The following is a 25,878-nucleotide window of genomic DNA, read 5'->3' as shown; positions in this document are numbered from 1 at the left end:
ACAAATGTACTAGTGCACATTGTGTGATTCACTTCTTGTTGCCTTGTAAATATCTTTCGTGTTAATACAGCAGTGACCAGTGAACTATTTTTTCAGAAACACAAATACTAAGACTGTTGTGTAAAGTGAGTAACTGACCATCATAGAGAGATGTAGTCCAGTATCTTAGAGTTTTGTACTCAGATGATAGTCTAGATTCAGTATGGAGTTCTGTATTTAGAGTAAAAAATGTTGACAGTTTTCTTACAGAACTTCAAGAATCAAATAACAGCAGTATAAATTATCTCTATAACAGGATCACAAATCCCTATTAGTACTGAAAATAATAAAATAGTGTTATATTTCTGGAGTGCCTATGTAGCTGCCTTTCTCAGTGATTATCAGTGTACTTGCATAAAAGAAGTGGAAAACTGTTGATGAGTACTGAACAGTAATTTCCTTCAAAGTAGCAGTTTCTCCACAAATTAGGATTCTCTATCTATTTTTACAACTATGTAGGCATCACAGAGTAAAAGTAATTCCCTCTTTTGAACAACACAGGCATCACTGCAAGTGTTTAGTTGTCTTTGTGGCATATATAGACAGTGAATAGCTATATCTGTTTGCTAATGTAGTTCTTGACTTGATATACATCATTGAAACTTCCCCTTTCTGTTAGAATTTTTCAAATTTCTAAGTGTGAGTTGGAAATGTGATGGTCAGATTAATAAACTGTACATATCATTTTTGTTTGCTGTAGATAGTTATGCTAAGTGTACACTTTTCCAATAAATTATTTATTAAGTGAGCTTGGTGTGTGTTGGTTAGTTGACTGTTTAGTAATGAATACATTAGTGATTTAATTTATAATTGGAGGTTATACCTGTCAGTTTGACTCCAGTTATTATTTTGTATGTGTAAAATTTCCAAGCATACATTACTTTTGTTTCAATGATAAATTATAACTGATGGAGCTAACTAATTCCCTGGTCAGATGATAACTGAGAAATACTGCATCCTATGGTGCCATGCCAAGTAGCATTACATAATGGCAGTTTTGTTTAAATGAAAAGTTTCATGACAATTTCAGCAATTCTGTGGTGTTATTAATATGAATAAGATGTATTTCTGTATCACTCAGAAAATTTTGAAACAGAAAGTTAGAGATAAATGTGGGTGCATTTTTTATTTGTGTAGAATGTTGAGTCTTATTGTTAATGACAAGCATGCAGAGATTATCTGATTAAACAGCTTTGCACAAAATGCATGAAAAAAGACTTGTTTATTTACTTATTTATGTTTAATATAGTGATAATCAATTCTATAACTGAGTCATAAGGATCATAAAATGCTTTTCAAAAACCTGTTACAATTCATAGCTGAGGTGGCCCAAAATTTATTTCTCTTTTTTAGATTTATGAATTTTTTTACTACTCATGGGTTGAATAGTTTATGATAAAGTAATTTTGATGTTACAGGAGAAAAATTTTGGAATGTTAAAAATTTTGAGTGTTGACATTGCTGATTCTGGGAAGTACATTTGCAGTGCTGAGAATCATTTGGCGTCAGCTGAAGGATCTCTATGGCTGAATGTTGGAGTTCCACCACAAGTATTACAGCCATCGGAAGGTAATCTTAGAGCAATTCTCTGTCCAGATAGTGTTTAATGCTGATTGTAATTTCATGATTATTTTGTAAATATGCTTTACAACCATTTATTTAGTTTTATAAAAATTCTGAGTTTATGTTATGAGATAGAAACATCTTACTAACAAACAAAGAACCAATTGTTTCAAATGACTGAGATGATAATAAGTAGAAAGGGGAAGAAAATAACATTCTCCCCTTCATTCTGAAATATCAGTTTGTTTGGAGAGACACTGTATGAGCACTGGTTGTTGGGGAATGAACCCCCACAGTTGATATATGCTTCATATTAGGTTGTATCATCTGCATAATCTCCTCTGGATTTGAATACTCTTGAAAATTGGAACAGTATGGTCAACACTCACTGAAGTTGATTGTTTGTCAAAAAGAGATGGGTTGACTGGTAGACAGAAGATTCATCCATTGGTTAGTAATGGTTGGGTAACTTGATTCATTATTGATTTTACAGAGGTGAAAACCAAAATGAAGATTCTAAAAAAGAGAATGTTAAATTAATGCAAATAAAACAGTCCTGTGTGTGTGAACACCAGAAAAGAATTCCATAGCTAAGAATTCAGTATATCAATAGTGTGTAACTAAAAGAACTAGATGTTACACACTGAAGGGAGGACTCAAAGGGCATAACAAACTGATGACACTCTGTTTGCAAGTATCTGTGTGTTCACACCAGTTTAGCTGAGAATCAGCATTCATTCCTACAAATTTCATGTCTATTATGGAGTCACACAGTGTCACCTCAAAAAAGCTCTCCAACCTGTTCACTTCCTACTCCCATGTTGGACTACCACTGTCCACCACCTCTCCGACAACCTCCAAACATCCCCCACATCCCCTCATAGCTGACTAACCCTACTGTATTTACTCCACCCTCAAAACTCCCTCCCACCAGCATAGAGAATACAGAACCTAAACAGACTCAAAACACAGCCATGAACCTTTCCCCCAAAAGCCTTAGCCCCACAGAAATATCAGTCCTTTCCAAAGGCCTGACATTTTGCCCCACTTCCAAATTAAATCACGCAGGACTTATTAAAGGCTGTCTCTCTCCTTCTTCCAGTCCCTACAGTGGAAACACTTTCTTTCCACTAACCCTACCAACCGGACTCAACAAAAGACCAATGTTGAACCCAGCCTGACTCTGTTCACTCCTCCATCCAACTGTGATCCACCCCCACTGCCCCTAGTCACTCCCTGTTAACTCTCCAGAGTTTCTTAACCTCGAACCTGATCTCACCATTCCCAAAATCCCTCAACATGCAAGCTAACCTTACAACCGCAGAAAGAACCACAATCATCTAGAGGAATCCTTCCTAACCATCCAGAATACCAAACCCCTCACCTGGTTCAGATTCATTGATGACATCTTCGTGATCTGGATCCACATTCATCCAGAACCTCAACACCTTCTTCCCATCTGCTTCACCAGGTCCTCCTCAAACCAATAAGCCACCTTCCTCAATGTTAACCTCCACTTCAAAGATGACTGCATCAGTACCTCTCTCTATATCAAACCTACCGACCACCAGCAATACCTCAACATTGACAACTACCACCCATTCACCCATTCCATTCCAAGAATTCCTAGCCTAGCCACCCATGCCTGTCACATCAGTAGTTGTGAGCAGTCCCTCTCAAAATAAACCAAGGGTCTCAATGAGGCCTTCACAGGTTGTAATTACCCTCCCAACCTAGTATAGAAACATAACTCCTATGCCTTACCTCTATAGTCACCCCCATCTCTCAAAGTTCCACCATCTGGCCACAGAGGAGCACTAGCAACTGAATAACATTCTCTGCCAGGTTTTTGACTACCTCACATCATGCCCTCAAACAAGGAATGTCATACCCACTGTCCTTCCCACCCCTCCCACTTAATCTACACAATATCCTTGTCCATCCCTACACAACCCCCACTTCCAACCCCTTGCCTTGTGGATCATATCCCTGTAATAGACCTAGATGCAAGAGCTGTCCCATACATCTTTCCGGGACCACCCAGTTGCTGAGCACACTGTCCAACACATTCTTCTTCATTTTAATAGCTGCTTTACAGCCAGCGCCATCTACATCCTTCCTACCAACACCAGCTTTTCTGGATTACGCAGGTGGGAACTCTCCCCACAGTATATTCTATGTTCCCGTAACCTTCCTGGTGTCAAACTTTGTCAGTCATTGTCCTATATCCACCTATGCCCTTTCCTGTTCCAACTCCAGCATTACACAACCCTCTGTTCCATCTCCTCCCCTTTGCTCTCCGTCTAACCTCCTGACTGCACCTAGGTGCCCTACCCTCTCTCCACCTTGTGCTGTATATGCCCACAAGCAGCACTTTATCATCTCCCACCCCTACCCCACTATCCCTCCCCATCCCTGCTCCAGTCTCCTCCTTACCCCCACCACCCAGATTGCTTCTCCCATCATGCACTGCTGCTCGCAGTCTGACTTTGGCAACAAGAGACTTGGTCATGTGTATGTGAGTTGTGTTTGCATAAGTGAGTTAGTGTATGTTGTCTAATTCTGATTAAAGTCCTTTCGGCAGAAAGATCACTTGTTTGACAGTCTTTTCATTGGGCTTGTCTGCGACTCAGCATCTCCACAATATAGTGAGTAGCAATCTACCCATTTCATAATATTGTATTCAATTTAAGTGTTATTTTATCTCTTCATGTGGAAATTTAAGGCATTTTTTTGCTTTATGTTCATTGTCACTTTATTGCACATTGACTGATTTTTAACTTCCTTGAGCATTTCATTTTCTTTCTTTGCAAGGAGCTCTATCGTATTTTTGACGCTATAATATTGTTGTCACCAGCAAACAGAATTTAGTCCCTAAGACTAAAGCTATCATGAAAGTGGTTGGTGTATATTAGGAATAGTATTGACATTAACATACTACCTGTCAGCACATCTCAACAAAGTGTACATTGGTGCCACGAGTCAGGGAAGCTTATCATGTCCAGGGCATCTCCTATCTCATACACCCAATTCCTATCCAAACTATTTCTGGCCCCACCCACTGTCTCTACGTGGTTGTCATTTGAAAAATCCTTACAAAATTATCCTATCTCTTCACTTACTCTTGCATTTGGTTTGAAAAAGCTGGTGAACTGGTACCTCGCCCCAAAGTTTTCCTGCAATTGAGGGCCTACACCTCATCCATGTCTGCTAGCTAGCAGCCACACTTCCTTCTTCCTAACAGTTAGCACATTCTTAGGCTTCTTTATTTTGGTAGAAGTGTGCTGCATATCCTGCTCTGAATGCTGTTTCAGATTGTGTATGGCTGTCATTCCTTCTGCCAAAAGGTTAATGCTCTGAGGATGGGACTTGGGGAAGGATAGTAGGTCCAAGTTTGAGGTAAGGAATTCCTGGAATCTGACTGGAGGTTGGGCAGGAGGTAGGGGGGTGGAGGATCATGGCTGTATGGTGGTATGAACTGGGAGAGCCAAGGTTCAATGTTGGGATGAGGATGGCTTTGGTTGGAAGGATTGGTGACAAAGAAGTGTTTCCAGTGTAGGCATTGGGAGAAAGAGAGTACATCTTTGACAAGTCCAACATAGTTAAATTTGGAGTAGGTCGGAAGGATGGACCTTTGAATAGGACTGAAAATTCTATAGGACTGAGGTTTTCAGTAGGGATGTTAATAACAGTCTTTTGGGTTTGCTTGGTTTTTGGGTTTTGTGGAGTGTTGGAAGGGAGCTTTTGAGGACTTGGTAATTTGAACGGGTCAGCTTGGCTGGGCTGGAATGCTTGTCCAGGTGTTGGAGTGCAAGGGTTTCTTTTTCAGAGATGTTTGGCATTTAGTGAGGATTGCACAGTAACAGTATGTTCCAGAGGGAATACAGGTGGTTCTGGGACATCTGTCCTATGGAGATGAGTTCTTTCAGTAATTGGTTTGTGCAGTCCTTTCCATGTTACAGACATCTCCGATTACCTGTATTCCTTTTGCAACATACTGCTACTGTGCATTCCTCACTACATACACAACATCTCTAAAACAGAAACACTTGCACTCCAATACCTAAAGGGGCATTCCAGACACCACCTACATAAATTGTCCAACCTGTCAACATCCTAGTTCCGCCTTGGGGCACCACCAATCCCTCCAACAAAAGTCTACTTAATCCCAAAATTGAATCTTGTCTCTCTCAGTTCATACCTCCATCCAACAATTAGCCACCCCCCCCCCCACCCCCCCCCCCCGCCCTCCTCCCAGCTAACTACTCAATAGTCAGCTTTCAGGAATTCCTTACTTCCAACTTGGCCCCTGTATTCTTCCTCAAGTCCCTTCCTCAGAGCACTAACCTTTTGACAGAAGGAAAGACAACCATACACAGTCTGAAAACAGATCCAGACCTAATCATTCTCCCTGCAGACAAAGACTCCACCACTGTTGTGATGAGTAGCAATGAATACCTGATGGAAGGCCTCCACGAGCTGGCTGACTCCTTCACCTACAAGCTCTGCCAGAGGGATCCCATCCCAGAAGTCCCACATAACCTCCAATCCTTACTGAAATCCATAAGCTGTACCCAGACCCTCTCACCTGAGGCCATCTCCCACCTCACGCTAACAACACCCCATGCACCCACTTTCTACATGCTCCCCAAAATCCACAAGCCTAAAAATCCTGGATGCCCCATTGTAGCTGGCTATTATGCTCCCACTGAAAGAATTTCTTTTCTTGCTGAACAAAACCTCCATCAAATTGCCTGAAACCTAGCCTCCCACACTGAAGATACTAACCATGTCCTTCACCGACTTTCTACCATTCCCATCTGTTTACCTCCTGAGTCCCTACACAACACTGTGGACAGCATCTCCCTGTAAACCAGCATCCCTCATGCCCATGGCCTTGCTGTTATCAAATAGTACCTCTCCCAATGTCCTTCAAACTCCAAACCCACCACCTAATTGCTTATACACCTTACCAACTATATCCTGACCCACAACTACTTTTTCTTTGTGAAGGGAAGGTTTACAAACAAATTTGCAGCATAACCATGGGCACCCACATGCAAGCGCATCCATACCCGGGGGCAATGGGGTGGCATTCTTTAGCTCTCAGGGAATCGAAAAAGATATAGTATAGTCAGGTGTTTCTCTTCTGAGAAAATGATTGAAAAGTAGCTATTATACAGATTTTTAACAGTGCTGGAAATGGAAATTTTTTATGACTACTTACAAGTCACCATTTCTCTTCAAAAATATTAAGAATACTCCACACCCCCAGGTCTAGCCCCCACTGCTGCCCTCCCCCCCACCCCCTCCCTGTCAAACTATCATATGGGTGCCCTTGCTTGAGTTCTAGGTTGAGTTGGAAGGTGATATTTTGGTTGTGAGTTACTGAAGACAAGAATGTGAATGCTACATAAAGATTCTGGTAATTGACTGACCTGTGTAGCATAACCTAGTGTTTATGTTTGAGCTATATTCTACACATTTTATTATATTTGAGGAACGTTTCATTATTAAAACTAAAACTACAAACGAAATTCAGGGAACCTACATTAGGTGATGGACAAGTCTATGGCGAGTGTTTTGATGCATATTACATACAAATACACACTTGAAAATCACAACATACTCAGAAATAAACAGCCACTATTTGTCACAAGGAAGACTATAAATTATCACTGCTGTTTGTCACTTGTAACAATGTAATCTTTTGTTTTTTTTTTAAATTGGGATGATGTCACAAAGTCCAACACAGTTACTCCTGAGAGAGAGCTATCTTATATGGAAACAACATCTAATATTGCAGAACTTACTTTTATCAAATCAATATAAAGGTCCAAGAATCTTTTACAACTGGAAAAAAAAAATTAGCACATAGATTAGACACTACATCCTTCTGCTTCTGAACTGCATCACTCATAGGATTATGTTATGCTGTAGTTTAACCAAATTAGTCATTAACATTCATTCATCTTACTATGAGGTGACAGAAGTCATGGATACCCCCTAATATTGTGTCGGACCTTTTCTTGCCCTGCATAGTACAGTAACTTGACATGGAATGGACTCAAAAAGTCATTGGAAGTCTCTTGCCGAAATACTGAGCCTTGCTGCCTCTCTAGCCAACCATGATTACTAAAGTGTTGCTGATGCAGGATGTTGTGCATGAACTGACCTCTCAATTATGCCCCATAAATGTTCAATGGGATTCATGTCAGGTGATCCGCATGGCCAAATCATTTGCTTGAACTGTCCAGAATGTTCTTCAAATTCGTCACGAATGATCATGGCCTGGTGACATGACATTGTTGTTTGGGAGCATGAAGTTCATGAATGGCTGCAAATGTTCTTCAGTAGCCAAACATAACCAATTGCAGCCAATTATTGGTTTAGTTAGACCAGAGGGCACAATCCATTCCATGAAAGCACAGCCCACACTATTATGTAGCCACCACCACCTTCCACAATGCCTTGTTGACAACTTGGGTCCATGGCTTGGTGAGGTCTGCGGCACACTCAAATCTTACCTTCACTTGCTTTCAACTGAAATTGGGACTCAGCCAATCAGGCCACAGTCCTCCATTTACCTTGGGTCGAACCAAAATGGTCACAAGCTCAGGAGAGGTGCTGTGGGTGATGACCTGCTGGTAGCAAAGCCATTTGCATTGGTTGCCTGCTGCCACAGCCCATTAATGCCAAAATTTGATGCACTGGCCTAGCAGGTACATTGATTTCTGTGGTTATTTTGCACAGTGTTGCTTGTCTGTTAGCATTGACAACTCTACAAATGCCGCTGCTCTTGATAGTTGAGTGAAGGCTTTGGCCACTTCGTTCTTTGTTATGAAATTTAATGCCAGACATATGGTATTCTCAGCTCAATCTTGACACTGTGTATCTCAGAAAACTGAATTCTCTAAAGATTTCTGAAATGAAATGTCCCCTGCATCTATCCCCAACCTCCATTCCACGATCAAAGCCTGTTGTTTCCCATTGTGCAGCCATAACCATGTCGGAAACCTATTCGCATGAATCACCTGAATACAAATGACAGCTCCAACAATGCACTGTCAATCTGGATATTGTGTATGCAATATGACCTGTTGTGTCTGGCTTCTTGGACGCTGTTGTGGCTAGTGGTAACACAGTTAATTAGAAGACATTGAATAAATAATACTTTTGTGGCGCCAATGAGGTTGATACCAATATCGATCTGAGTATCGTCTTTGAACTAAGCTAAACATTATCTTTGTGCAGTTCCACCGTCCAGTTCTTTGTAAGCCTTGCTTGTGTAAAGAGGTGAATAAATGAACTACTGCAAAATGGGAGTATTGTTTGGTGTAACCGACCCGAACTTCCCCCTCACTTTATTAACTACAGCAAAACTTATCTTTGTTTACCAGGCACAGTAGTGGCTATGAAACTGCACACATGAACTTGCAGTTCAGAACACACTTTCAGAACACACTAAATGAGCCATGACTACTGAGTGGCTAATTGATATAAGTTCAGAAAGGCTGTACTGTGGTTTCACTACAGTCACTAGAAAACACAAGTTTGTAGACATTTGTTGATACAATTCTGATAGCATTGGCATGTAGGCGCAGTACACAGAGCACGGAAGTCTTCACTCCTATGTGGTTGACACTGGCTGTGTCACAGTGAATAGAGAGCACAAGGATGTTACTCTGAAAGGAACTTCCTGGCAGTGGGCGGGATCCGACCTCAAACAGAACTTCCCTCCTGGCATCTGGCAATGCTATTTAAGGATAGAGGCGCAGCGGTGTGCCTCAGGACTATGGGAGGCATGGCTTCTTCCTAGTATCTCACTGGCACCTCATGATATTGCTTTGCTATGCAGTATCTTTGCAGTAGTGGATACTTCTTGTACCGAACTTGATACTCAACAACACTACACTACGACCATATTTATATGTGCATATCACTATCCCATACCTTCTGTCACCTCACTGTAAAATTAATGTGAAAGCATTTAATGCTGCTATGACATTTAATTTTAACAAACTGTAAAAAAGAGTGAAATGTTTGTGAGTCATCAATGTGCCATTGTCTTGAATTGGCTTCTCCTGAGCTAAACAGCAGAATTGGGCTCCACAGAAGAGCAAACATTAAATCCTGTGTGGCTCTCTTCACTAATCACCTGCTAGTATTCTCCAAGCCTAGTACTGCAAGCATGCAGTGGTCTACCCAGGTGGCACTGCACACACTTAATCACATCTGCTCCAACTGGATTACTTTTCTGTTGATCAGCTTGTTATTTAAATATTTCACCCTTTCAAAATTTTCAGTCATTTTGTCTCCAATTCTTTTTTACATGACTCATATAACAGTTTTTCAGATCACTTGGCCTAATTTCTCAGCATGATCTGAAATCTCACTTCATTTGCATTGTAAAACCTTTGAAGTGCACAAAATATTGATAACTGACTTGGCTAAAATTGTGCAAACTTGGGTACTGACAAATTTGGCACTTCACTCATGAAATCATATACAGTGTTTATTAGCCACACCAGTAATTCTAAAGGGTAAAAGAAAGCATTACACTGATCTTATTTAAAAATAATGTCCATTGAGGAATAACCACATTTTTCATTTTGAATTAGACTATGACATGATTTGCAAGTAACGTCTTTTGTAATTTCCTTCACAGTCAAACCAGAGAGGAAAGCAACCAATTGTAATTTAATTCATACCCTATCTCCAGGTCTGTAACAATATAAAGACATTAGATTTACTTTTTAATGAAAATATCATTATTATTTATAACACTATCATCAAACAACTATCAATAAAGAAATTTTTGAGGAGACTATACACACCTTGGGACCCATTAAGTTTCTGCAGGGCTTTAGTCACTGTTTCTGAGATGTTACATATCTCTTACAATGAAACTGGCTCAGGTGACTTGTCACAGACAATAACATTCATGTTGTGAGCATTAAGATTTTGTTGTTGCTAAGAAATACCTGTTTTTGATATTCTGTTAAGGGCAAGTACTACAGCTCTTGAATCCAGCATGTCAGCACTGCCTTTATCTAAACAGCTGTATTGCATCCATCTGCCCAATATTGCTGAAATTCAGATTCAGATTCTTTATTGGCCATTGAACACATGTAGTGGAATGGGATTTATATTAATATACAATAGCAATCACTATATTAATTGCTGTTCACATTGAATGTACAAATATTGAGTTAACGCAGAACAGTGAATCAGCGATCATAAAGCGGTTACTGCATCGATGATTTCAGCCATAAATAGAAATATTAAAAAAGGTAGGAAGATTTTTCTGTTTAGCAAAAGTGAAAAAAAGCAGATTTCAGAGTACCTGACAGCTCAACACAAAAGTTTTATTTTAAGTACAGATAGTGTTGAGGATCAGTGGACAGAGTTCAAAACCATCGTACAATATGCGTTACATGAATATGTGCCAAGCAAGATCATAAGAGAGGGGAAAGAGCCACTTTGGTACAACAGCTGAGTTAGAAAACTTCTGCGGAAGCAAAGGCAACTTCACAGCAAACATAAACATAGCCAACGCCTTGCAGACAAACAAAAATTACGTGAAGCGAAATGTAATGTGAGGAGGGCCATGCGAGAGGCATTCAATGAATTCGAAAGTAAAGTTCTATGTAATGACTTGGCAGAAAATCCTAAGAAATTTTGGTCTTATGTCAGAGGATGACAGACTAAAGGCTGAAATACTAAATGTCTTTTTCCAAAGCTGTTTCACAGAGGAAGACTGCACTGTAGTTCCTTCTCTAGATTGTCACACAGATGACGAAATGGTACATATTGAAATAGACGACAGATGGATAGAGAAACAATTAAAATCACTCAAAAGAGGAAAGGCCGCTGGACCTGATGGTATACCAGTTCGATTTTACACAGAGTACGCGAAGGAACTTGCCCCCCTTCTTGCAGCAGTGTACCGTAGGTCTCTAGAAGAGCGTAGCATTCCAAAGGATTGGAAAAGGGCACAGGTCATCCCCGTTTTCAAGAAGGGATGTCGAACAGATGTGCAGAGCTATAGACATATATCTCTAACGTCGATCAGTTGTAGAATTTTGGAACACATATTATGTTCGAGTATAATGACTTTTCTCGAAACTAGAAATCTTCTCTGTAGGAATCAGCATGGGTTTCGAAAAAGACGATCGTGTGAAACCCAGCTCGCGCTATTCGTCCACGAGACTCAGAGGGCCATGGACACGGGTTCCCAGGTAGATGCCATGTTTTTTGACTTCCGCAAGGCGTTCGATACAGTTCCCCACAGTCGTTTAATGAACAAAGTAAGAGCATATGGACTATCAGACCAATTGTGTGATTGGATTGAAGAGTTCCTAGATAACAGAATGCAGCATGTCATTCTCAATGGAGAGAAGCCTTCCGAAGTAAGAGTGAATTCAGGTGTGCCGCAGGGGAGTGTCGTAGGACCGTTACTATTCACAATATACATAAATGACCTTGTGGATGACTTGGGAAGTTCACTGAGGCTTTTTTTGGATGATGCTGTGGTATATCAAGAGGTTGTAACAATGGAAAATTGTACTGAAATGCAGGAGGATCTGCAGTGAATTGATGCATGGTGCAGGGAATGTAATTGAATCTCAATGTAGACAAGTGGAATGTGCTGCAAATACATAAAAAGATAGATCCCATATCATTAAGCTACAAAATAGCAGGTCAGCAACTGGAAGCAGTCAATTCCATAAATTATCTGGGAGTAGGCATTAGGAGTGATTTAAAATGGAATGATCATATAAAGTTGATCGTCGGTAAAGCAGATGCCTGACTGAGATTCATTGGAAGAATCCTAAGGAAATGCAATCCGAAAACAAAGAAAGTAGGTTACAGTACGCTTGTTCTCCCACCGCTTGAATACTGCTCAGCAGTGTGGGATCCGTACCAGAAAGGGTTGATAGAAGAGATAGAGAAGATCCAACGGAGAGCAGCGCGCTTTGTTACAGGATCATTTAGTAATCGTGAAAGCATTACGGAGATGAGTCCAGTGGAAGACTCTACAGGAGAGACGCTCAGTAGCTCGGTACGGGCTTTTGTTGAAGTTTCGAGAACATACCTTCACCGAGGAGTCAAGCAGTATATTGCTCCCTCCTAGTTATATCTCGCGAAGAGACTATGAGGATAAAATCAGAGAGATTAGAGCCCACACAGAGGCATACTGACAATCCTTCTTTCCATGAACAATACGAGACTGGAATAGAAGGGAGAACCGATAGAGGTACTCAAGGTACCCTCTGCCACACCCCGTCAGGGGGCTTGTGGAGTATGGATGTAAATGTAGATGCAGATCCATATATGACTAAATAGGATAAGCCTGTGAGAGGACTGGAGTAGGATGTGCTCACTGGGTGAAATGGGCAGGTCTTGTAGTTGGTTTCCACAGGGGGTTTGGAGTGGGAGTGGCATAGAGATGGGCTAGGATGTTGTGTAGGTTGGGTGAGTGACACAACACCACTTTAGGAGTGATGGAAACAATCGGGGTAGGATGTCCCTCATTTCAGTGCAGGATGAGGGATAATCAATGCCCTGGTGAAGATATGGTTCAGTTACAGTCCAGGGTGATATTATGGGACGAGGTGGACATTCCTTTGTAGCTGAGTCTTGAGGGTGGTGGGAGGGTGGGGGATGTGTGAGGATATGGCATGGGAAATCCATTTTTGGTCTAGATTGAGAGGTATTGCCTGTCTGCGAAGGCTTTTGTGAGGGTCTTGGCATACTAGGCAAGGGAGTTCTCATCACTGCAGATACATCAACCACAGGTGGCCAGCCTGTACGATACGGATTTTTTGGTGCGGAAGGGGCAGCAGATGTCAAAATGCAGGTGCTGTTGGTGGTTAGTGGGTTTAATGTGGGCAGAGGTGTGGATGTAGCCATCAGAGGGGTGTTGGTCAGTGTCCAAAAAGGGGCACGTTGGGTACAGGAGGACCAGGTAAAGCAGATGGGACAAAATGTGTTGATGTTGTGAAGGCATGTCAGTAGGGTGTCTTGGCCCGAGTGCAGATCATGGTGATATCATCTGTGAACCTGAACCATGCTAGGTTTTGGGAGCTTTGGAAGGCTAGGAAGGTTTCTTCTAGATAGCCCATAAACAGGTGAGCATACAAGGGTGTCATGTGGACAAGCGCACCCATACCATATTTTGTGGGAGGGGGGCGTGGCAGGGAGGGGGGGGGGGGGGCAAACCTGAGCATATGAAGTATTTTTAATATTCTGGAAGACAAATGGAGACTTATAAGTAGCGATAAAAAATTCTACTTCTACCCTCATAAAAACCAATGTAATACCAACTTTTTCTTGGATTACACTATATTTTTTCCTTTCACCAAGAGCTGGATGAGGGAATGGGGGGGGGGGGGGGGAGGGGGGCTTCTGCGGCCCCCTCTTGCCCTGGCATATGGGAATCCTTGGCAGAAAATAAAATTCATTGGTTGAAAAATAAAAGGCTGGTTTGTTGCTTGTTTAACATATCTATGCAAAGAGAAATGAAGGGATGAGTTTATGTAGACGGACAGGTTTTTGGGTGATGTGTAGTATGGGTGTTATGAGGGTGGATATTTGCTTTCACTGTGATAAGTTGCAATTATATGCAATTAAAAAAAAAATTCTTCCTTCCACACCCTGTATGGGTGTAGTATTGGGGGTGGGGAGGGGGGGAGTGGAGGGGCTGCCAGTAGTACTGTCAACGTGCACTTTAGCCAAATGACAACAAAAATTAACAGTGAAGAGAAACAAGAAACAGAAAGGTGAGATATTTACAGTGAATTTAAATTTCTTATAGGTGAAAATAAAACAGACGTTTTTATCTATACAAAAGATTTGACTTCTTGCACTTGTAAGTTAAAAATGGTAATAATAAAAGGTAAAATGAAACACAATTAGTGGACATTTAAAAGATGATCCCATAACACTGATGTTGAAAAGAAGCACTTTCCTGGCACTAAGACTGGAAGGACCTGCCCTGAGATCGAGTCTGGTGTTGAAGGGGAGCCGGCCGGTGTGGCCGTGCGGTTCTAGGCACTTCAGTCTGGAACCGTGTGACCGCTGCAGTCGCAGGTTCAAATCCTGCCTCGGGCATGGCTGTGTGTGACGTCCTTAGGTTGGTTAGGTTCAAGTAGTTCTGAGTTCTAGGGGACTGATGACCACAGATGTTAAGTCCCATAGTGCTCAGAGCCATTTGAACCTTATTTTTGTTGATGGGGAAAACATTGGACAGTGAGGAAGGTAGGAATGTGTAATATAAGGATGGAGGACTAGTGCATAGAAGTGATGGGGTAGGAGTGTTGTTATGTTGGTAAAATGGCTCCTTATTTCTTCTTTGTCCTTGATGTCTATGAGGTATGGATTATCTTTGAGAATTAGTTTCTGTTTCTGTGTATACCATGTAATATGTTCTCTGTGAATACAAGTATTATCAAAAGAGTAATTATTTATCTTTGTCACCACAAACCTCACTGTGCTAACCAGTTCTGGGATCAGAATGGTAAATCTGTGCATTGAACTACGTATGTTGTGCGGGTAGGAAGATTAATAACTGAACAAGCATTTTGGCTTATGTGACGACTTTGTCAGTGATACTTGTTTTGATTTGTGTTTTGTCAAAGTCTTTGTTGTCTGAACCGTAGGTGGTTCTAAAAAAAAAAATCAGTTACGTGATTTAGTGCCAGCGAATTTGGGTTTCCAGAAATGTCTTCAAATGAAAGTTTGACCAAAACCACTACTCCAGTGACAGAAAAACTTAGAAACAAGGATGATTACAACACAGGAAGATTGGAATGAAACTCATTCTAATGCCTGAAAAATTGTGGGATTATGCAAAAGGTGCAAGTACTGCTGGGAATGCAGAGAAGGACAGGTATGTTTTGTATGTAGATAAATCTCTGTATGCACATGTGGAAAATACAACAAAGGCAAAGGAAGCTTGAGGTAACCTGGAAAACCAGCTTGCCGGTAAGAATAAAACTAGATGGATGGATCTCTGGGGTGCTCTGTTCAATACTGCATTACCCAAATTTGAAGGAAATATTTAGAGTTATGTCACTCATGTACTGGATGTAGCCAAGAGACTTCAGAGCATGGAGAACTTAGGTGATGATAGACTAATAGCACTCATTACACTTAGATGTCTACAAAAAGCTTATCAGCCTTACTACTTGGGTATAGAGTCCAGCACAATGATGAAAATTTCACATCATAAAATATCAAAGCAAAGTTGCTAATTGGAAGTATGGAAAAATACCTCAAGTTGTACAAAGATAGAGGTGGTAGTGCCTTATTTACAAAGCACTGTAAGAAATCACAGCAGGGTTTCTCCAAAGACAAGTGAGAAAAGAAGAAAATAAAATGTTTCAATTGTTGGAAGTATGGTCAATTCAAGTCTGACTATCCTTAGAAGCAAGAATCATCAAAGGAGGGTTCCAAGGGAGCAGACAAGACATTGCTTTGTTTACTTGGTATGTCAGATTTCAACCAGAATGAGTGGATCATTGATTCTGGAGCATCATCACATACGACTTCAAGAACGAAATGGCTTCAGGATTATGCACCAGGAAACGGCAAACAAAAAATTGTGAAACATGCAGATAATGTTCAATGTTGATAGTAGAGTGTATATAAGCAATGTAAACAGTCCCTCATGTTTCATTGTAAAAGACCGTGGAGATCAGTCATGTAGTGAAGATAGCAGCATTCAGTTCCTGCATAAAGATCTTGCACATGATACTTCTACATAAGCATTCCAACTACCCTCAGTTCTAAGGATTTAAATTGGTTAGCATCAAAGACTGTTTGACAGACTTAGGACAGTGAGATTGTGCTTCACAAGAGTTTCATGCCAGAAAGAGTATATATTTCATTTTGTTGCTGTTAAATGTTGATCCATTCTCTGAAAGCCACAAACTGATGTTAATGACCACCCCGCTAATCACATCACACAAATTACATTCCACCTCTTTCACAATAGCACTTGTCTCAACTGCAAAGAAAAATTTTTCTAGTGCTCTTTCATGATTAGTGGAAGTATAAATTCCATGTTCAGTGGATACTGGGAACTGAAATGTGCCACATTGCTTTCTCAAAAACATTTGAAAACATTGTCAAGTAATCTATACAATTTCTTTCACACTTTTTATAAAGAAAGCTTCCTTATCATCACAGATTAAAGCTAAATTTGACCTCTTTCTTTTAATAATTACACTGAAACTATTGTCTCATACTTTCAGATGTCGAAGTGGGGTTTGGAAGTGATGCAACTATTCCCTGTGTGACTGCCGGAATACCACATCCAAAAGTCATATGGCAGAGAAAGGATGGAAAACAACTAGATTCCAAAAGATTCATCCAAACAGAGACTGGATTACTAAAAATAATGAGTATGTATAACATGGTATGACACTTTCCTGTTGCATTTGAACCATCTCAGCTTTTAAATATCTATGCATTGCTTTCCAGATTCTACTTTGGATGATGAAGCTGTTTATATATGCACAGCTGAAAATCGATATGGATCAGTAAAGAAAGATTTTCCCATAAAAATAACTGGAATTGGTAAGTATTTCTAGTGCTACTGTATTATCAGATTAATAGTAGCACAATAATGGAAAATTCTGGCTGGAACACACAGGATAGTATGAGGAAAGATGGCCATTCACAGAACAGTATGTATGTTGATCCACAGATGGCCAGATAAACAAACTAATGATGGCTACCTGACAGCTGAGCTGCAGTCTAAAAAGTGACAGTCTGTTCCCCAACACTGCTTCTGATCAATGATTGTCATCTATCATACCATTTTGTAAAGTAACATTTCATTTGGTGTTCTGCTATCAGAATGATGTTTCATATTTTCAGTCATTCCGTTTTCGGAATGAATGAGACATTGCCGTGATAACAACATTTTCACTTTTTGCAATTGCTGTTAACAGTTAAAGTAGAGTAATGAGCAATGTTAACTCTCATTGACATGAATACTTAATGTGCCATGTTTAGGTTATGGAATTGCATTTTGCTATTACAAGTTTTTTGAACAGTCATCAAGTGTTGGATGTACGAATTTCTTTTAATTGATGATAAATAGATCACATTTGCTGGACACTGTTTCAGGTGTGGTGCACATTTTACAGCATACAGGTTGTAGACTAGTATAAGATTGCTATGCAGATCACAAATATCACAATAAATTGAAGAGAAACAAACTTATAACTAATGCAGTTAGTGTATGTTGCAGACTGTGTGTGTTTTGAAATGGTGCACGGGTCTCTGCCAAGACTCAGTTGTTTGATACAGTGTGAAATAATCATTTTAGTTCAGCACCAGTGCTCAGATCTGTCATTCATGATGGTGAAGTTAAATAATAAATGGGGAAGAATGCAACAAATTTGCATACCTGCCCACACAATGCCTGACCTTCAGTGCTAAAAATCCCAAATAAGCTACAACTGTGCAAATTATTCTGGGCTTTTGCAGCTCAACTTAGTGTTTCTTATGAGGAAATCTGCATACAACAGTGCATTTCACAACTGCAGTGAGTTACATTGATTGTTACATCTGTGAACCTTGCATGTGAACTTGTGTAAATGTGGATGTACTAAAGCTGTGCTTGCCAACTAACCATGGCCATGAAAATATGACTATTTTTAACTTGTGCAGCTTGAAAATTGTACTTATTGCCTTGGATCTTGGAACTGTATTCAGTGGCTGCTGAAGGAACCTAGTGTATCCTACAGGAGAGCCTTCTCAAAGGGATTTCTTTCCCTTGATTATAAAATACACGATAATGATTATGCCATCTCTGGTGAAGACCAGACTAGAGACATGCAATCTTCAGTGACAACTAGACATTTTACATGCTGAGAGCTAAATTAGTATGTCAGTATAGATGTCAAGGAGCAAAATTCTACCCATGTTGCATTGCCACCTGAACATTAAGCAATTGTATTGCTCTGTTACACTGCAGATGGTTAATGATGCTGATGTGCATCATTGTTTTTCTGACCAAAGAACACTGTAATTTCTTGCTTGAGAAGTACACACACATGGAAGAGAATGTACAACACAATTAGCAATACAGAAGTGGTTGGCAGAGTCTAGTGCTCTGGCCTATATAGACATTATATCCAACAGGGGCACAGCCAGCGGGCTGCACATGCAACTGCTGTTGTACTAGCAGGCTGTTGGCCTCTACTGGCTGAATCAAGCACAAACTTCATGCATGTAGTGTGAAGCAGCACACACATAAAATTGCAAGTTACAGCACTCCTCTTCCTTTACGAAGAAGTGAGCACTGTGCACACATCCATTTCCTCTGTGGTCAATGTAGCTTGTTGAGTCATGTGACATGCTGCCACCACAGCGAAGCATCAGAAGTGGCACCAGCATGGACGTGTGCATCACCTGCTCCCCCTGTGAGAGGCCATATGGTAAGAGAGGCAATGCTGTCACAGTTTTCATTTCCATGTCTGGATCCAACCCTGGAGAAGGAGGTGAAGGCGGTGGAATAGGCGACACTGGCTGTCATAGCGGCAGCAGTGGTGGCAGAGAAGATGAGTGCACCAGCCACGGTTTAGGTGATGGCTGGGCAGATGGAGGACGTGAGGGCAGTAGAGATGCACTGGTGCACAACTGCCCACGTAAGATCATAGCTGGTCGAAGTGTCATGATGCCCTCCCCTCAGTCATGTGGACAATGCAGAGACTGTGCATGGGTTCTTTCTATAACCGCCAGGACCCCTTTTGGCCTGGGGCTTAACTCATGATCCCTAACAGCTGTGCCAGGCTGGAAGTGTTGCAGCACTGGTGCCGTCAGAAGGTGTGGCATCAACCAAAGCAGATGGAGCAGAGTCTGGGGCTGATGACCCTGCAACAATTCCATCAACCTCCTATCACCAACGGTGGTGAACCTATAAGAAATGTGGAACTGCTGAAGAGTGGTTGTGCCACAATAGCAACATCCAGTATGAATTTGTGGTAGTATGCAATGTTGCCTAAAAATGACTGTAATTTTTTGATGGACATGGGGTGTGGCAATGTGGCAATAGCATCAATATGCTGGCACAATGGGTTAATGCTAGCAAATGACATTTCAAAACCCAAATAAATAATGGGTGGTTGAAAAAACTGTATCTTGACCAAATTGCAGATTAACCCTGCAGACTGTAAAACAGAAAACAGAGGACAAAGATTGAGCAAATGTTTCTCTGCAGAGGCACCAGATACTACTATGTCATCCAAATAGTTGATGCACCCTGTAATTGATGCAGTAAGTTGTTCTAAGAAGCATTGAAAAATAGCTGCTACACTTGCCACACCAAAAGGCAAAGCTGGTACTGATAAAGCCCAAATGGGGTATTCACAAGTAGAAGGCATTTAGATTCCTTGTCAAGCAACAGCTGTAACTATGCCTCTGCAAATTCAGTCTTTGTAAAATAATGCCCCCCCCCACTAATTTTGCTAACAACTTGTCAGGATATGGCAAAGGGTAGGTATTAATGATTGACAGTGCATTAATCTATTATTTAAAATCACCACAGAGTCATAACTTACTGGTAGGTTTTTGAAAATCATGTTGCTGACCACTTACTGGTAGAAAGAGGTTGAATAATGCCAAGGGATTAAAGACGATCTGATTCTGCTTCTACTTGATCCTGTAAGGTTACCTGTGCCACGTGGACCTGGAAAAAATGGGGGTAGCAAGACTGTTTCATCATAATATGAGCCTCAAATTCAGTTGCACAACCCAGTCCTAGAAAAATTGAAAGGTAAATCTGGCACAGAGAGCATCTAACTGTTGCTATGGAACTTGATCAGAAACGAAAAGCACTTCATCATCGATGGAGAATACAAACAGTTTAAAAGCATCCAAACCAAACAGATTTTCAGCATAAACATTGTCCACAACTATGAATGTCAATGAATGAACCACAGCCTTGTAAGTCAAAGGTGCAGAAAACTGTCCAAGAATGGGAATCCATTGTTTGTTATCACTCGTCAGCCTCTGTCACACTTAAGTCAGCATGGAAGAAACCAATTCCACATAAGTCTGAGCATTCACCAATGTTGCTGCTTTATCTGTGTCCACCTGTATTCTCAATAGTTTGTTAAACACACACTCTTCACTGTATAACTTGCATTGAGACACTGTCATTGCTGACACACTGTTCACACCCATGTTCATTTCATCCTCACTCAGGTTTGGAAAGGAGTTACAAACAGAAGCAATGTGTCCCAATGTTTGGGACATGCAGTCTGTTCATGATGAATGAAACAGTATGGGCATGAAGGCAGCAGAGCATGAGGCTGTCACTGTTGTGGTACAGACTGTTATTGTCACGAATGACAATTACCTGTATGCTTACAATCTGACTGAAAGCTGGGAGCAGTGAGAGAAACTGATTTCTGAAACTTTGGATCAGGCTTCTGTCTGACTACCTGTAGCCTGTAGAACTTTAAAATGACTGAGCTACATTCAATACTTCTAAGCATAGGATTTTCACACTGCAGAGCTCACTCTTGAACTTTCCTATCAGGAGCAAAACATATCATTTCATCACAAACCATTTGATCTGCATAGGATTCCTTATGAACATTTGTCACAGAAATACAAATATAGCTGAGTCCATGTAGTTCTGCTTTCCATGCCCTGTATCACTGTTTTGGCTGCTTTTAGCAGTGGTAAAACTCCACACAAGCAGCAATAATGGAGTATGTTTATATTGAAAGGTAGAAAATAACTCACACTTCTGACTGAAAGATAGACTTGAGGGTTTTTTTAGGGGGCAAGTTGACACAGCGACTGATGCACACAAGGTGAAACCAAAGAAAAGAACAGAGCCGTGCACAAGTTTACGTCTTTTACTCCAAATGCTTGGAAATGTTGCCACAGGCACTTTCTTTAAGTGTCCCAGTCTTCTGCAGCATCGCCGTACGCAAGGAACAGCAACAGATACATTGTTGGTGGGGCCACAGGTTGTTCCAGTGTAGTCGTTAAACTGGAAATAACAACTGTCAGCATCTGCTGTTGCTCGAGAAGAGATTTAAACACTACCTCCATGGAAATTAAACTCAAAAGACTAATGACAGAAGTTTAACACATGGAGTCAAATACCGTAGTCATCAGCAAAAAGTGTTCTTACCCAAGGACACTGTAATTTATCGCTTGAACAGTACACACACATGCAAGACAAGAGCAATACACAAGCAGCTGGTGGAGCCTAGCACTCTGGCGTGTAGAGACACTAGTTCCATCAGGGGGATCAACCAGCAGGCTGTCCATGCAACTGCTGCCATATTAGCAGGCCGGGTGGCCTCTAGTGGCTGAATCAAGCACAAACTTCATGTGTGAACTATGAAGTGATGCACACACAAAATTACTAGTTACAGCAATTGCATGAATGGAACTCTTAAGTACTGATTAGTGCTTTTATATGTATTATGTAGCATGGATCCAAAGGGGATTACTGCAATGTCCACTAATGTGTAACATAATTTTTTCTGTTTCACCAGCCCATCTATATCAGTATGTGAATTATGACTTGGTTTTCTAAACAATCCAAAATTGAGGCACTCAAGTGGCCCACAAATACATCAGACTTAAACTCTGTTGGTGACTTGTGACATACAGTTGGCCATTAGATTTCTAAAGGAGAGAAGATGCATTCCAGAAATGTGTCTGCTATGCTTGTGCAACTTAGCATTGAATATTATCTACAATGTATCCATAATTAAAGTTCCAATTTTAAAACACTGTAGAAATAGAACCACTGTCCAGAATTATGTCAAATTTTAACAGTATATTATTGACACAGGGGGAAATGTCATGGGGAAAAATTAATGGAAATTTTGCCAATAGATGATGCTGTAAGTGTCTTAACATAAATGGGGTCATCTACAAATGACAGATGAATTGTAATTTGATGGCTATTATTTGAGTTGCACATTAAAGCATCCATACTGTTCAATGGGCATGACTTCACAACTTCAGCAGTCAACAGTTGTGGCACTGTTGGTTAGGTAAGCCCTTCCAACATGGCAAGGCCATACCAGCCTGGATGAGAAAAATTGGTTTTTAATTGTCCTGGGGTCAAAAACTGCATAAAATTAACAATGATGCTTGTTTTTAATTTTCCTTGGATCAGAAACCACATAAAGATCAAAATGACAACAGTCTCTACTTCTCGTGAGACTTGCACAAGACATGTTCAATATGCTGTCCACTGCTTTCTGCCACAAGTTGAAATCAAGAAACAGCATGTTCCACAGCAGAGTAGAATGTCTCTGATCACATCTTTCCATTAACCTCACAGCTGGTAGTCACGTGGATTAAGATCAGGTGATCTGGACAGCTGAGTTGTAAGAAAATGATGCCTGATAGTTCTAGCATTTCTGAAATGGCTCTGCAGTTGCTGCTTCACTGGCTGTGAAATGTGCGGAGGAGCCCCATCTTGCATAACAATGATCTTACAAACACACTTACTGTTGAAACGTTGGAATGATCTTGGTGTTCATAAGACTCTCATGGTGTTTACCAATGATGTAGATAAGGGGATGTGCAATACTCATCTCTTTGAAAAGATACTGGCCTATGATAAACAATGCTATCATTCTGCACCACACAGTCACCTTTGCAAAATGAAGTGGTGGTACTGATTGATGTGCATGTGAATTTTCCCTTGTCCATATTCAGCAGTTCTGCCTGTTGATGTCATTGCAGATGAAAATGCTCCTCATCTGCCCACAGAATCTTCCACGGCCATTAACTGACCACTTCCATGTGAGCAAGAAATTCCAGAGGAAATGCCTGTTTTGCTAGCAGTCAGGAGGAAGCAACTCCAGAACATGGATGATTTTGTATGGATAGCAATGTAGGATGCAGAATGTTTCATAGGATTTTATCTACTGTGCTTGCTGGCATATCCAGTGTTCAGGCAATTCACTGTCACTGCACGTTTGCACAGTACCACTCGACCCCTCCTGCAATGCTTTGCCCACATCTTTGACAGGCGTCAGTCAACTGCCTTCCTCCCTCTGCCACACTGCATTTCAAAGGAATGCTTATGTTTTTGAATTTTGTAATCATGTTCTCCAGATTCTTGGCAGACATCAGACCAATGCCTTTTTTTTCATATCCTTAAGTGTCCAGAACTTCTGCAGGGGTACTGGTGCCCAGTCACCTTTCTTGTAAAAGAGCTTTACCAGCAGCGCATGAGCCTTCTTGGTGACAGTCATGTTAGGTGTCTCATATGTAAACAGAGCAATGACTGCGTGCTGCATTTCTGTTGACTTGCATATTCTGACACTTACAGTGCCATCTATTGTTCAAATTTTCATTTTTTTTCTCTTTTTTCATTTATTTATTTTATCCCCATGATGTTTCCCCCTGCATCAAAAATACAGGGTGATTCAAAAAGAATACCACAACTTTAAAAATGTGTATTTAATGAAAGAAACATAATATAACCTTCTGTTATACATCATTACAAAGAGTATTTAAAAAAGTTTTTTTTCACTCAAAAGCAAGTTCAGAGATGTTCAATATGGCCCCCTCCAGACACTCGAGCAATATCAACTCGATACTCCGACTCGTTCCACACTCTCTGTAGCATATCAGGCGTAACAGTTTGGATAGCTGCTGTTATTTCTCGTTTCAAATCATCAATGGTGGCTGGGAGAGGTGGCCGAAACACCATATCCTTAACATACCCCCATAAGAAAAAATCGCAGGGGGTAAGATCAGGGCTTCTTGGAGGCCAGTGATGAAGTGCTCTGTCACGGGCTGCCTGGCGGCCGATCCATCGCCTCGGGTAGTTGACGTTCAGGTAGTTACGGACAGATAAGTGCCAATGTGGACACTCCATTGTGGAATTTGCAGCTCTCGTCTAGCTCTGTGAGTCGATTTTCTTGGGCTGCAAACAAATGCTTGCTGGATGCGTGCTACATTTTCATCACTCGTTCTCAGCCGTCCAGAACTTTTCCCTTTGCACAAACACCCATTATCTGTAAACTGTTTATACCAATGTTTAATACACCACCTATCAGGAGGTTTAACACCATACTTTGTTCGAAATGCATGCTGAACAACTGTCGTCGATTCACTTCTGCCGTACTCAATAACACAAAAAGCTTTCTGTTGAGTGGTCGCCATCTTAGCATCAACTGACGCTGACGCCTAGTCAACAGCGCCTCAAGCGAACAAATGTACAACTAAATGAAACTTTATAGCTCCCTTAATTCGCCGACAGATAGTGCATAGCTCTGCCTTTTGTCGTTGCAGAGTTTTAAATTCCTAAAGTTGTGGTATTCTTTTTGAATCACCCTGTATACTGTTCAGATTTGATATTCTGAGCAATGGTTCTCTTTCTATACCATTTTGAAACTGGAACTTTAACTATGGACACTCTGTAATTTGTTAGACTACATTCGAATCTACATACATACTCCTCGAGCCACTGTGCAGTGCATGGCAGATGGCACTTCATATCAGTATTACTTATTTTCTGTTCAGTTCCATTCTACTCTAACTCTATATGTTACCCTTCAATACATGCCATAGCGTCAGGCCACCAGTGTGCTACACTTCAAATATTCCTCCGACAGCATTTGTATGGGCCAGCCCACAGAGGCAGCCTGCAGTGAGCCACATGATTTGTGCATGTGGTACAGCAGCTAATGCACCATATGCCAGAGCCTTCCTGTTCATAAGCCCAATGCAGCTGGCCGTGCTCTCATATTGTGTTGATACTTACTATCAGCAGCTGCTTGTATCAGCACCTGGATTGTTTCTATGTTGTCAACTGTTGTTTACTTGTGTGTGGAAGAAGATTAAACTTTGGTTCATTGTGGTCATACTGTTGTTTGGGTCTTACAGTACAATACAATTGGCGATGAGTGTAGTGTTCGCTTCCATGTGCTCAGTTTATTTGGTTGTTCCTTCAGTTCTTCTGTCCTTGGAGGCAGCACTCCAATCTCTCTGTGAGCAGCAGCAGGCTCTTATGGTTGCTATCATGAACTTGTCACCCACATTGGCTGTGCAGGTTTCCACATGATCAGTATACCTGCCATCCTTTCCCCCTTACAATGATGTGACCAAAGACTGGAAGACTTCTGAGGAATGTCTTGCAAAACTTCTTGCTTTTGGTGTCACTGATACAAACATGTGTAAGGCTTTGTTCTTTTCATGGATTTCTCCTTAGATCTACCAGCTGTGCCAGTTAGCCCCACTCCAGGGACCTGCATCCCTTTCATT

General features: G+C 41.0%; 1 protein-coding gene across 1 annotated transcript in view; it reads left to right on the top strand.

Moving 5' to 3' along the window:
• Nucleotides 1-25,878, top strand: part of LOC124723147 (hemicentin-1-like) — a 754,903-nt gene that overhangs the window by 278,456 nt on the left and 450,569 nt on the right. The window contains exons 15-17 of the mRNA XM_047248337.1: nucleotides 1,458-1,608; nucleotides 16,863-17,012; nucleotides 17,092-17,187. Of these exons, the coding sequence (XP_047104293.1) occupies nucleotides 1,458-1,608; nucleotides 16,863-17,012; nucleotides 17,092-17,187 (397 nt within the window). The remainder of the gene's footprint in view (nucleotides 1-1,457; nucleotides 1,609-16,862; nucleotides 17,013-17,091; nucleotides 17,188-25,878) is intronic.

This window comes from Schistocerca piceifrons, chromosome X (genome assembly GCF_021461385.2).
Source record: "Schistocerca piceifrons isolate TAMUIC-IGC-003096 chromosome X, iqSchPice1.1, whole genome shotgun sequence".
Lineage (NCBI taxonomy): Eukaryota > Metazoa > Arthropoda > Insecta > Orthoptera > Acrididae > Schistocerca > Schistocerca piceifrons.
The sequence above is the reverse complement of the archived record's forward strand: the minus strand, read 5'-3'. Positions and strand labels throughout refer to the sequence as shown.